The 15,240-nt window shown below is 35.4% G+C and overlaps 1 protein-coding gene across 2 annotated transcripts in view; it reads right to left on the bottom strand.

Annotated features, from left to right (window-relative positions):
- Window positions 1-15,240, bottom strand: part of LOC106878883 (serine/threonine-protein kinase SIK3) — a 321,329-nt gene that overhangs the window by 4,311 nt on the left and 301,778 nt on the right. For both annotated transcript variants that reach the window (XM_089352409.1, XM_089352410.1), the window contains exons 9-14: window positions 12,928-13,049; window positions 12,019-12,349; window positions 9,717-9,826; window positions 4,898-5,028; window positions 4,341-4,492; window positions 1,054-1,247 (exon numbers count right to left, since the gene is read on the bottom strand). In XM_089352409.1, coding sequence (XP_089208535.1) covers window positions 1,054-1,247; window positions 4,341-4,492; window positions 4,898-5,028; window positions 9,717-9,826; window positions 12,019-12,349; window positions 12,928-13,049 — 1,040 coding nt within the window. The remainder of the gene's footprint in view (window positions 1-1,053; window positions 1,248-4,340; window positions 4,493-4,897; window positions 5,029-9,716; window positions 9,827-12,018; window positions 12,350-12,927; window positions 13,050-15,240) is intronic.

The raw sequence follows: 15,240 nt of genomic DNA, 5'->3' as shown, positions 1-15,240 counted from the left end.
AGCATAACCAAGAGGGGTAGAGGTACTGAATTCAAAGAGGTGGCCAAAGTAGTTGGAAAGATTGTGGATAATCTTCTGGGCTTCTATCAAGTCAGCTACTAGATGTTAGAAAAAAAAAACGACTATGTATTTTGCTTGCTAGAGGACTGTGTCATTGTTACAATACAGTGCCTATCATTCCTATTCCTTAAACAAGGAACAAAAATGTTTTCCTGTTATTTTAACTACTGTTCTAAGCTATTTCTACAATCATCTTATTTGTTGTACTTGGTGTTAATTAGGTAGGTTATTTTACAAATGTCCAACACAGATAGCCATGTGTCTCACCTAGATTTGAAGATTGTAGTAAAAATGATCACCGTGTATATTCATACCCTCTGTCAGTCACTGAATATATTGCATATATTTTGAGCACATTGTTTCTCTGAGCACAGGCACACTAAAATATTGACATCTAGAAGTTGACTTGATAAAAGTCCACATGATTATCCAACAACTGTGGCCAATTTTTTTTAATTCATAGGAAGGGCATCTCTGCTACTCATGGACATGTTCATAAAATCAAAAAAATATTGCAGCACCCAAGAATTCTTCAAAAATTCCAGGATTCTCAAAATTCACCAACATCTGACAGCCTAGGCACCCTTTCCTCTTCATGGCTCTTTTACTGTTCACTTTTCTGTCTTCTTGTGTTTTGTTTGGTGTGCTATTCATAAACTTCTAGCTTTGATTGCTGTCTTTCTTTATTTGACTTCTTGCAACTTTCTGTTCCCTTTTTGTAACCTTTTCTGATGAGTTGCACACTATACAATAAGCTCATTATTATTTAATATGAAAAAATTATAAATGATTATAAATAATTTCTAAGAGTGTTGACAGAAATGGTTATCAAAGTAATCACCAATTTGAGAGAGAAAATACATGCAGGCAGACTGTTATAGTTTTTTTTTTCTGTCTGAGATTAATGTTTGTAATGTATAACATTTACACTAAAACCTTGACCGTTAATCTATAATGAACAAAATTTGTGAATGGAACAAAGTAAATAGTCACCTGTAAATCTTGACATTCTTGCTGTAGTTGCTTCAGACTGTTTTGTGCTTGAATTGGTGAACTACTCAGAGATACAGCAGCATTGTACAGTTTCTCCAAGTGGGATTGGCATTTGTTTGGACTGACAAGAACATCACTGGCACGGCGCAAAGGAGAGTATCGTTCAGTGGGGAAGTGAGGGACAGGATCACATCCTTTACAAGATAAAAACAAAAAGAAATGAAATGAATTTAAAAGAAAAAATATTTTTTCGTGTTAGTATAATAGAAGGTAAATGAGGTGTTGTTATTGTTTACCTCAAATATGTTGAATCTTGATGACCTCTGATGTCACAGGTCAATAACATAAACTATCTCTTTCCCTCTGGAAGGAACTGTATCTGAACAGCAGGATACAACATATAATGTAAATAAAATGAAGAAATCAGAAACTATGGTGTTGGTATGGATTAGACAGGTGGTTCTTATGACATAGAACTATTTCTCCCAGTCTGGTGACAACTCACCTGTTAGAACCAACTTTCTGAAATATAATCTTTCTGATAAAGCTTCCTCCACAATCTCAGTAGTTTCCTGCTCAGTAGATATCATCCTTTCACATTGCATGTCTCACATCACATGTCCATACCACTACCCTGCACAATACATGTCTATATCACCCAACTCAATACCACATGTTTACATCACTCCACATTCATTGTACTACATGTTGATAATTTATCAAAATTTATTTTTACTAACATTTTTGCTATCTTCTCTCTTTTTCCAAGAGGGGTAGCTATGTATCTCCTCTATGGCAACACATCTATTTCTTCCCCTCTATAGCTACCTGACATAAAGCCACCTCCCTCCATACTACTTCTCATCCTTCAGTTGGGGGATCTTGTTTGTGAGTTACTTCATAGGAAGGGCATCCAGCTGCAGAAACCATGCCAAACCAGAAATTGGGGCTTGGTGTAGTCCTCTGGCTCAACAGCTCCATTCAAACGATCCAACCCATGCCAAGTCGGAAAATGGACATTAAATAGTGATGATGATTACTTATTTCCATACATGCTTGTAAGGTTACAGAGTTCACTTAGTAACCATATGATTTCTAGTTCTATCTTACAGTGTGGCACTTTGGGCAAGTGTTTTCTACAATACCCTAAGAATGACCAATGGTTTGAGAGTGAAACTGTTACATGAAACTGTACAGAGTCCCAATGTGAGTGTGTGTGTGTGCGCGCGCATGCGTGTGTGTGAGAATATTTACACTCAATGTCTTAACATGACAGCCGTGAGCTACAAAACACTGATGCTATTTTCACATTGTCAGGTGCTATGTTCCATAAACAAGATATCACATATAAAGCATATTTGACAATTCAAAAATCTTCTTTGAGACCGTTATATACACACATGCTCCTCACATTTGCTATATGCAATACATTTCTTAAAGAAATTAACCCGAGTTTAATACAATGTAAAAAAAAAAATGTTTTACAGTTAAAATCAATCACACATATATATATATAGGGCTACGCCCGAAACGTCATACACTCTCTCTTTCCTTTCCTGAGCGTCCAATAATACTATCCATATCACGTCCTCACCTTGTTGTTTTTTTGTTTTTTTGTTATTGTGTTTTTGAACTATATATATATATATATATATATATATATATATATATATATACAGTCAATCCAAGGGGCATAACTTCGGTAACCATAGAGAATGTTATCTCCCTTACACCACTAATTGCAAAATTCTTCACAAATTTTTACGAGTAGCTTTGAATTGCCTAAAAACCTTACTGGTTTGTAGCGTCTGATATAACACTTTTTATCTTTTACTTGTTTCAGTCATTGGATTGAGGCTAAGCTGGGAACTGCCTTGAAGGGTTTAGTCGAACAAATCGACCTCAGTACATATTTTTTAAGCCAAGTACTTATACTATTGGTTTCTTTTTGCCAAACTGCTAAGTAACAGAGACATAAACAAACACTGGTTGTCAGGTGGTGGTGGGGACAAACACAAAGACACACATGCATAGATATATATGGAGACACTTCAGGCTTCTTTCAATTTCTGTCTACGAAATCCACTCACAAGGCCTTGGTCGGCCTGGGAGTATGGTAGAAGACACTTGCCCAAGGTACCATGCAGTGGCACTGAACCAGGAATAATTTGGTTTGGTAGTAAACTTATCACAAAGCCAGGCCTGCATGAATATATATGTGTGTGTGTGTGTGTATAAAAGGTTGATATTGTAGAGTATGTTTAAGAATAACAAAAAGGCAATGGGGAGATTAAATGTTGAAAATAGAGTCAAACTTATTATAAAATTCATAATGACTGGGACTTTAAGTTTCACCTAATGGCTTATTTGTCCAGTTCAGTCAGATAAGCCATCAAACAAAACCTAGTCTCAATCAAGAGAAATTTTATAACACTAGATTACCTGTGACCCGTTGGGTCACTGACGGTTCAGGTTATAAAATATTGAAGCTGATTTCAACATTGCATTGAAATGGAAGTTAATTTTATGATGATTCAGTTAAATATTTCATTTTACAAGTTCATGTTTAAGGTTTTTTTTTGATTATTTACAGCATCTAATAGAAATAGAACATGTGGGATAAACTTGAACTCCAGTAACAGCATTTATTTATGGCATATGTGTACACTTCTACAAAAATGCAAAAGGAATTGTTATATAATGTAAACATAAAATTAATGTAAACAATTTTCACAGTATTATATATTCCCATTTCAGGGTTATGTTACTTTTGGAGTATTTTCCCATGATGCGCCGTTTTCGCTATTTATGAAAGTACCCCCCAAAAAACTGCATATCTTGGGAATCCGTGGTCTGATTTACATGAAACTTGTTTTAATCCATTTGTATTCACATTTCAGGGATACCTTACTTTCAGAGTATTTTCCCATTATGCGCTGGTTTGGTTGTATTAAATTACAAACAAGCACGCACCTAAGCGGATCCATCACAGAGTTTTAGTAGTATAGAGATAATACATACAATCTTTGTAGTTATGTTTCACCATGAGACCATTGGCTGACCCTCTCAAAGGGAACAAACTAAATATCTCAAAGCATTTTCTTCACTGTGAAGAGTAAGAGATTTACATATATCTCAGTTGAGTAAACTGAAAGGAAATAAAGAAATGTACTCTTTTGATTAAGGACTTCCATCTACCATCTATATATACCATCAGAGTTGTCTGACACTTCAATAATTTAACTCTGATGGCTTAGTACTAATTATAGACCAAATTAGTGACCTACCTGTAGTGGTTTCAGCCCGATGTAGGCTACTTCGTCGAATTGTCCTTGCAGAAGGCAAAGTCAGTTTCTTCTGGAGGTCATCACGAATTTCTTGCACAGGGCTCGCCATGGCAACAGTATGGCGTTTACACATCCCACGACTATTCATGTAGCTGAAATGAAATATACAACAGTAAAACAAGGAGGTTGAGGAGAATCACAGTGAAAACTAATATTGAAAACCTGAATAGATGTCTTCATATTCAACGTAAGGTCCACTACAATACCACTCCACTACAATACCATCATGCCGCTTTTCTAAATTACCATTATATCATCTCTCTAAAATACCATCTTACCACTCCATACAATACCATCATACTACTCCACTGCAATGTCACCTTAACAAATGAATACCACTCAACACCACAAATCATGTTTTAGATGCTACCACTATGATGCCACACCATCAAATACCATCCTTATAATGTAACAAACCAATGTTACACAATGGCACCATCTATGCTAACAATACCATCAGAGTAACATTTGCTTGTGATGTAGTAATTACAACTTACCTGAGGACAGCTTCGTTATCAGGTTCTTGATCAGAATTACCTTCGTCAGCTCCCCCATTGCTGTCAACAACAGGATGAGACAGCAATGGTACAGGAAGTGAAAGAACAGCCGGAGATGTAGATGAGGGAGTCTGAAAGCAGAGAAAAGTTGATGTTAGCTGCAAACAACAACATTCAACAATAATTTGCACATGCTGGATAGGTCTGCAAATTAAGTCATTTGCAGAAAAAAAAACTGAATAAATACCTTTACATGTTTAACTTATTTACTCAAGAAGTCAGAGAGCAGACAGAGTAACAGGTAAAATAAAATGTAAAGGTGAAATTATTTGTAGTGATAAGCCAGTAGTCAGAGAATGTCAAGAATTATAATAACTCAACAGTTCAGTTGCTATTAGTGGGAGTGTTCAATAAGCCATTAGGTTAAATATTAGAGACCTCAAACTGTTGACTGATATGTTGTTACCAGCACTTCTTTTAAACAGATGGTGGCAGTTTATGTTGACTGTTAGCTGATTGAGGAACATTTTTGTTTGCTTACATGCCTGTTTTTTCCGTGTTAATATGGCTTGGATGAATGTTATTATTGAAGCATTAGTTTACAGTCACATGCTTTTCCTGTCACAAACCATTACCTATTTTACTAGCAAAGGATCTCCTACCTCACAAGTCTTCACATGTGTAAAGCTAGTGAATGATTTATTAACAGGAGAAATGACAATATCACTGCTTGTAGCTTGTGATATTTGTGGAGAAGTGCAAACATAAACAAACAAAGGCAGACACACATGTACATATGTATGTACATACATGTATATTTATAATAATGAGTATAGTGTTCAAGTTCACTATAACTTATCAGAGAAAGTTAAAGAAGCGACAGAAAGCAACCAGAAAGAGACTAATGGAAGTTAGAAGTACATGCACAATACAGAAAATAACACAAAACGACAAAAGTGAACAGTAAAAGAGCCATGTACGACAGGCTTGTTTCAGGTTTCATCTACCAAGTCTACAAACAGCTTTGTGTGACCCAAGGCTATAATAGAAGATACTTGTACTGAATACTGTGCACTGAAACAGAACCTGAAACAACATGGTTCGGAAGTGGTATTCTTAACCACACAGCCATGCTTGCACCTATTAGAGATATATTTGGAATAAACATCTCACATACAAAATCATCAACACCTTAACTATTTCTTACTTGATAAACTTCTTTCATTTATAAATCAATTAAAGCATTATCTGGCGAAATCAGGCAAGATATATGAAACAAGTTTTAACCAAAAAATATTGAACATCATATCAGTAGGGTTTATATTCTTAAGCCTTTAGCATTGAAATTACTGTCAAATGTAACACATATTTATTCATATTGTTTTGAATTAACCTTGCGTTACCTTGTAGCTTTGAAATTTCAGTGATGTGATCGTTTATGTTTTGAATGACAATGCCAGGAAGGTGTGAAAGGCTAGATACGGCCAGTTTTAATATGGAACAGGTAGAATATTCTGGATCAGTTATGGCTGGTTTAAATGCTAAAGGGTTAATCAATGATTGATTTTTAAAAGGAATTAAAAGCTGAACTTGAACCCCTGTTCTGTTAAAGGGCAACCCAAATACAGAGGAACTACAGCCAGAGACATTCTAGACATGGCCATTTCAACTTATTTTCAGACACTGTATTTAGGAGTACATTATGCAATATTTTCTTTCTTAAGATGCTAGGCTGTGAATTTGCTACTGTTTATAGCAGAGCAAGCAACCACACACAGGGTCAGGTGCCCTTGTTGGCTATAAGGATCAAAGAGTACAAAATTGATAGAGTGACAGACATAATTCCCCATGGTAGTTGTGTCCCCTATTAAATTATCAGTTAATATTCTACTGCGATTGATGCTTCTCATTCATCCTTTGTCAGGTCAATAAAATACAAATGTTAATTTGAAACAATTATTTGAAAGCAAGCTTAAGCACAACAGTGGAACATTTACTGATGGAGGGAGGCAGAAACTCAATGCTGGAAGCAGAGTCCAATTTAGTGTAAAGTTTGGGGACTTTACAATAAAATTAATTTTTTAAAAATCCATATCAATCAGAGTATTGGGATTTGATTAATCATTTGTACCCACCACCAAATTTTCTCACCTTGTACTAATGTTTGAAATCAAGATGTAAAACTTTCCCCACTAATCATTCACAAGTAATCCAGTGTATACAGTGAGAAGGGGATGGTAAAGTCATTATGACATCTATTGAATATTTGAACAGACACAATAAATTCTTCAAAATCACTAACTCATCTTCCATGTATTTCTCTGTTACAACTACATTGGAATTACTTGGACCGCTGATCAACTTCAGAGTTAATCCCCACTTCCTCTCTGTCTGTCTGTCTGTCTCTCTCTATATATATATGCATGTGTAGGTACAGGCATGGCTGTGTGGTTGAGAAGTTTGCTTTCAAACCATGTGGTTTTGGGTTCACTGTGTAGTACCTTGGGCCAGTGTCTACCACTACAGCATTGGGCCAAACAAAGCTTTGAGAATGGATTTGGTAGTAGGAAACAGAAATCTTGTTTATGTGTGTGTGTATAACCTTGTTCCTTGTTTTACTGCCACCTCAGATACTTTGGGGCCAAGGGACATAACTCTTGATAAATCCCTTGTCGTTAGTCTCTTGTAACTTTCATTTTTCTTCACAGCACCCACAAACTGGATATGACATTTTTTTACACCTCCATTAACCTAGAGCAGTTGCCATGTTTTTTTCATATATGCCACCTCTGAAGAGCATGTGGTGTTAGTTAATCACCCTGTTATCTAATATCCAGTAAAAAAACTGATTGGTAAGATCAACTGAAATGGATCTGTAATACTCCATACTTTGATTAATATGTATGTGTGTGTCATTACCTTTTCATCACATGGTAGTTGTAAATGAGTGGAGGTGCAATGGCCCAGTGGTTAGGGCAGCGGACTCGCGGTCATAGGATCGTGGTTTCGATTCCCAGCCCGGGCGTTGTGAGTGTTTCACGCTGAATATCCTTGAGAACTACGTTAAGGGTACACGTGTCTGTGGAGTGCTCAGCCACTTGCATTTTAATTTCACGAGCAGGCTGTTCCGTTGATTGGATCAACTGGAACCCTTGACGTCGTAAGTGACGGAGTGCCAACACACACACAGTTGTAAATGAGCATCACCGTCATACCAGCAGCGTCCATTTCCAATATGTGGAAACATGTCTGACCATGAGCAAATATCTTTCTTAAGAACATGTGAAGGTTGGTGACAGGAGGGTATCCAACAATAGAAAATCTGCTTCAATGAATTTTGTCTGACCCACACAAGTATTGTTAAGTGGAAGTTACCATGATTAGGGTACACCTTCTTTTGGCTTTATTAGAACTCACGATGTTTCTAGTTACATAGTTTCAATGTATTTAACAGTGGCTAAGTGGTTAAATATATTTTCCAAAAATTTATTTATGAAGAAGGGGAGTGAGTCCATGGTGATTACAGTCACCCTGAGACTGTTGACATTGGTAAGATTGATGTTTAATGAGAATATCTGTAAGGTTGAAGACAATGGTCATTAGGGAATTTGAAGAGGAATTTGTATTCTGGGGAGGAAGGATTGGATGAAAGTAGTTATTGTGGGATTTGTGGGTGCAAGACAGTAAGGGTGACAGGAAGAGGAGCAGTGGCTGTTGTAGCAAAGATAGAAGTAAAGACACTGTAGTATGTTAGTAGGGGGTCAGAAGTACTGTGTTCAATACCCGCCTAGGTATATATATATATATATATATATATATATATATATATATATATATATATATATATATATATATATATATATATATATACATACATATATATATATATAAATACAGAGACACCTGATAACAATTTAAATGTGTAACAATCAAAACAAAGATGAGAAATAAGATCAATAATCTGTAGAAGGTTCAGTTGTCATAGTTGAGTGGTAGACTTAATAAATCTCCCAGTCTAACACCATCATCTGACACCTTGGGTGCCTTTAACAAAGTCCACTGTATTATAAGCATTCAGGCCAGACCTCTGCTTTGAAGATACTTTTACCCCTTCCCTCCTCACTAAAAAATAAGAATCAAAGAAATACAGAGAATTAACCGACTCTTTTGGTACTAATCTGTCTGGGCTTGCTCCTAGTACTATAATATTAACTTCCTGTTTGAAAGTAATAAGAAAATGAGATGACAAAGGAATAAACAATTATCGTATGTATCTGATTGGCTTACAGCTGTTTCTGCTATAAGATGCAGTGGACTCATAGTTGTGATCTAAATTAAAACGTTTCATTAACATCTCAAGTTAATTTACATTTCAAACACCAGCTCAATAATGACAAAGTTATTTCATACTAAACTCTTCCTTATTTCTTAACTTAATTGAAATAAAGCCTGTGTATTCCAACAGAAATATGATAATGAAAGTTTTAACCCTTTCGTTACTGTATTTATTTTCAGATGATCTGTGTTTCTTTCAATTACTTTAAATATAACAAAGAATTTAGTAAAATAACTTAGTTATCATTCAGCTAGTGTTAGGAACATAAATTGTGACTAAGGTTTGTGGAAGATTTTAATTCAAAACTTATGAAAGCAAGACATTTGTACTCAGAGCCAGAGCCAGTTTCAGCCAGGTTGGTAACGAAAGGGTTAAAGACAGTTATGATTACATGAACGATGCTTATCTTAACACTTCGACTCAGCTAACAACACATTTGTTCCACTCACAATAACTAATCAAAGGTTGAGATAATAAACGTACTGTGCAAAGACCATCTTTACTGTTGAACTGTGATTGCTGTTGAAAATATCGCTGGAAGCAGTGAATATTAGCACCACCATCAGATGCACGTCGACAGAAGTTGGAAGAACCTTGAAAAAGAATCAATTACAAATCATTAATCAACTGTTTAAACCAATAACTGAACTTTCAATGATTACTCAACGATAAACAACTAGAAAGGATTTCTTTTTAGAATAATAATATTCTCTAAAAGACTGCTGTTGCTGATGTTACTGATGACAATGTTAATGTGGCTAATGTTGCTGTTGTTGTTGATGTTATGTGGAGGCGCAATGGCCTAGTGGTTAGGGCAGCGGTCTCTCGGTCATAGGATCACGGTTTCGATTCCCAGACCGGGCGTTGTCTGTGTTTATTGAGCGAAAACACCTAAAGCTCCATGAGGCTCCGGCAGGGGATGGTGGCAAAGCCTGCTGTACTCTTTCACCACAACTTTCTCTCACTCTTACTTCCTGTTTCTGTTGTGCCTGTAATTCAAAGGGTCAGCCTTGTCACACTGTGTCACGCTGAATATCCCCGAGAACTACGTTAAGGGTACACGTGTCTGTGGAGTGCTCAGCCACTTGCACGTTAATTTCACGAGCAGGCTGTTCTGTTGATTGGATCAACTGGAAACCTCGACGTCGTGAGCGACGGAGTGCCAACAACATGTTGATGTTAATGCTACTATTGTGTTACATTCATGTTGTTGTTGATATTGTTAATGTTGCTGTTGCTGGTGGTATGAAAGCTATTCTTGATGCTTTTGATATTATTGTTGATGTTGATATTGTTGTTGATGCTGTACTTCTTGAAGATGTTACTGATGCTGCTGTTGTAACTTAGTCCCAAAGAAACCAACAAATACAATAAGATGGCCTAAAGTTAGAGGCTACAGTTGTGTCTGCTGTCCAACAATGGACATTTCTAAGAAGTTCCTTTGTAATAAAGTAAACAAACAAGAACTCTTTGCCTCTTTATGTAACATCAAAGAATTAAAGAACAACTAAAGATCTTTAAAACATTGATAAGATCTAACACAAATTTATTCATTAATTCACATAGTGATCTACCTGGTGTGTCTGTGTGTTTAGACACTGCAGTTGCATCACTGTGTAAACCAATGAAAGACCAAGTGGCAAAGTGTATGCTTGTCTCGTTGTGTGTGATAGTGAAGACTGCACTAAACAGAGTATTTCACTTACTTTCAATTACCACAAGAAATACATCTAAACTATTGTATTATTATATTATCATATATTGTGAAAGCCTTTAACCATTGTAACACAATTTCTATCCCAAACAAAAAAAAAATCTCAAGTATCAAAATTGTGTTTTAAGTATCATGCTGGATGTATCACGTGTGTTGTGCCATATGTGATGCATTATATTTGATGCATCATGTCTGATGTATCATGCTTGATGCATTATGTCTGATGTATCATGCTTCAAGTACTATAATGTATTATGTGTCATGAAATACATCATGCTTGATTTAAAATGAAACAAAAAATTCAAAGTTTATGATAACGGAACCACAACGAAGGTATTTTAAAAGATAATGATTGGTGTGAACACTGGAAGGTTGCTCCCTCAAATGCATAGGAGATTAAGGTGTACTATGTATTAATAACAGTAACAATGAGAGTACTCAATACCTTTGCGGGAACTGCCGAGCATCACCTGTTTCTCAGTTAAGAAATATTTTTACTCCAGAGGTCTTCCAAAGCACAGTAACCAGTCGGAATGTCAACATTAGCTCAAGTTGTGAAAGGCGTGGAATATATATAAACGTTAATGCACATTTGTGCACACACAAACATGCGCATGCACTCACACATTATATATTTCCTGCAGTTTCCTTCACATATCATTGGTTAGCCCAAAGCTACAGCAGAAGACATTTATCTAAGGTGCCATGTAGTGGGAATGAACCTGAGACTAGTTGGTTGGGAAGTGAACTTCTTAACTCTACCTCTACTTATATCTATCTATCTGTATATATGTGTGTATGTGTGTGTGTGTAATGAATACACACACAGATAGGTATATAGATGGAGTAAAAAAAAAGATGCAGAAGAAGATAGATAACTGTGGCTGGAATGTTACTGAACTAAATGGCAAAAATCCACCTTAGGATGTACCTTATGATAATTCATGGTATGTTGTAAGTCATAAGATGCAATAAAGAAAGCAAATGCAATAAAATAAAACATGAGTTACAAATATTTATTGACAATTACTCTGGTTACGTGAGACACAGGAGACAGGAATAATGATGTACCTGGGCCAAGAATGGGGGGAGGCAAGAGTAGGTTTTGATCACGTTGTAAAGTTGTTGGAGATGCTGGCAGTTCGTTATGTAGCAACTGTGGAACATTCTGTGGAAGGTTGGTATTTGGTAGTGGTGCTCCAAATGGCATCAAATAATTCTGTTGAGGAGGCATTGCTATGATTGGTTGATGATTCGCTAGTTTCACTCGGACATCTTCCAAAACTTCATGCCGTGCATCTCCCACACCGACCGTATGTCGACGCATGGCCAGGTAGCGGGCCAATGCTTCTGGAGAAGGCTCTTCACTGTCAGAGTCAGATTGTTGAGAAGTTGCATCCGACTGAAACAAACAAACAATCAACTATTATTCCAAATAAAATTTCATTGTTATGATAGACTTATGGTAGCCATTATGTTTATTCCACAGTGTCAGTGACCAGAATGTAGATGTATGATGACATACTTAGACACTTAATTGTAGATGTATAACATCAAATTATAACATTTTGTAGTAGCTGCATGATCACAAATTTTCAACATTTATTATAGATGTATGACAAGAGACTTTGATGCTATACTATAGATGTATGACAAGAGACTTTGAAGCTATACTGTAGATATATGACAACAGACTGATGCTATACTGTAGATGTATGACAGCAGACTGACACTTTATAGTATATGATACAATTATAAAATTAAGCAAAAGGGAATATAATAGTGTATGTGTGTGTGAGTGTATGTTCATGTGGTTAACATTACCATAATGTAAGTAATTTCAACACATGGTCTCTGATTAAGTGGTTTTTGCAAACAAGTTACAAATCCAAAATTCAAAATAAATTGTTTCCAAGAATTTGAAAGATTAAAATGAAAAAAGTCAAGTGTCTTTGGGAAAAATGAAGTTAATGAACTTACATCAGGAATTTGTGCTGGGTCAGTAAAGTAAGTTAACTGCGGAAGAGCTGCCAGAGTTGATGGTGCCAAGTGTGTCGGTGTAGGTTTGTCTAGAACCTCTACAGGTACTTCTACACGTTCAACTGGAAAGAAGAAAAGTAATGAAAGAATTTGAAAACCAAATAATTCACAAAGACCAATATATTGTTATGAATTACATAAATCTATGCAAAATCTCTTAGATAAATTCTAATTTATTATAATAGGTACAAGTATGGTTGTGTGGATACTGTCAGCTGGTGTCATGTGTTATAACTGATTAACTAATATCTTGTCAGTGAAAACAGGTAGATGGAAACTGAAGAAGCCAGCTGTGTATGTGCGTGTGTGCATGTATGTGTGTGCATGTATGTGTGTAAATATATATAAACATATATGTGCGTGTATATATATATATATATATATATATATATATATATATATATATATATATATATATATATATACATTTATATATACACACACATGCACATAATGCAGTGAAAGTCTCTCACATTTGTTTTGTTTTTAGCTAGCAAGGGTTGAGGGCATATCACAACCAGCCTCGAAAATTGTTGCTGCTGCTCCTACTACTGCTGCCACCACCACCACCACCACCACTACCACATGCGCTTGTATGTGTGTGTGTGTATATACACAGAAGTAATAATAATAATAATAAGTAATATTTACCCCCACTTAAACATGGTAGATACCAAAGAAACTCTCAATATGAGAGTTCCTCTCATGGTACAAACAAGAGTGCATTTTGCACTCTTATTTATATTGCTAGTGGAGAGATTAGTTGTCACCACCTCCGGTGCTGAGACCACAATATCATGTGATTTTGACCGTCCTTAATCCTTTCAATGATGGATGCTCAAGTACTAGTACTGCCTCTATCACTAATATATATATATATATATATATATATATATATATATCAATAATAATAATAATAATGATAAGGATTATTATGAGGTAGCATAGCATTACCTTGAATTCCTTTTTATATATATACAGATTCAAATAGACCTACACATGTTTCTACTGCATCAATTAGTAACCATTGCAATTTCAATCCTACTATAATACCGATGCAGTTTCTTCAGGGTCTTCACTTTAATATCCTTTGATTTAACTGTTTAAAGTTTCTCGTTTATTTACTCTGCATTGTATGATGTGGAGTCATTTGTTAATTTAGACATGAACTATCTTCAATTCAAGTTTTGATTTGATAAGCACTTAAAGTTAATTATTTCAAAACATTCTCTTGTCTAAATGTTTATTACTCATTTATATTGAGCAAAGGTAAATTTCTTCATATGCAAGCATCTCAAAGCTTGTTCTAGTCTAGAATTTATTATATTACCCTTAGATGTAGGTAGTGTTACTGCTGCACTCTGTGTACACACACACACACACACACACACACACACACACACACACACATACACAAATATATGTATGTATCACAAAATATCACAAAATGCTTTGTGATATTTCTTTTGGCTTTTCAATGTTCTGAGTTTAAATCCTGCTGATATCATCTTTACCTTTCACACATTCAGGGTTGATAAAATTATGTACCAATCATGTACTGTAGATTGATATTGTCAATTATTTCCTTCTGCTCAAATTTTTGGCCTTGTGCTGATGTAGAAAATAATTATTTACAGTGATTTAAAAATTTAATTTTTAATTTAATTAAATACCTATTTTTCTCTTATTTAAACCAACAATGTTTTAAGTTAATTTTCAAAGCATAACAAAATATAACAGATGGCAATTTGTATGTATCTTTTATTTTTTTATTTCAGTCAATGGACTATGGTCATACTGGGGCACCATCTTCAAGGACTTTAGTTGAATAAATCAATTTCGTTTTCTTTTTAAAGTCTGGTAATTATTCTATTGGTCTGTTTTGGTGAACTGATAAGTTATGAGGATGTAAACAAACCAACACTGGTTGTCAAGCAGTGGCTGTAGGCAAACACAATAGACTTCTTTCAGTTTCCATCTATCAAATCCACTCACAAGACTTTGGTAAGCCCAGAGTTATAGTAGAAGATACTTGCCCAAGGTGTTGTACAGTGGGACTGAACCTGGGACCATGTGGTCAAGAAGCAAACTTATTAATAGACAGTCAAGCCTGCACTGTCAGTAATTAGAAAACTGATTACGGGTTGTGTGTTTATATGTTTATAACACACCCAACTCAACACAAGCTTATACATTTTCTATGTAGATAGATTAATACTCTATACCTATAACATTCAAAGACGGTGTGTGTAT

Source organism: Octopus bimaculoides, chromosome 5 (assembly GCF_046866305.1).
Source record: "Octopus bimaculoides isolate indiv1 chromosome 5, ASM4686630v1, whole genome shotgun sequence".
NCBI lineage: Eukaryota > Metazoa > Mollusca > Cephalopoda > Octopoda > Octopodidae > Octopus > Octopus bimaculoides.
This window is presented reverse-complemented; position numbering and strand designations above follow the sequence as displayed.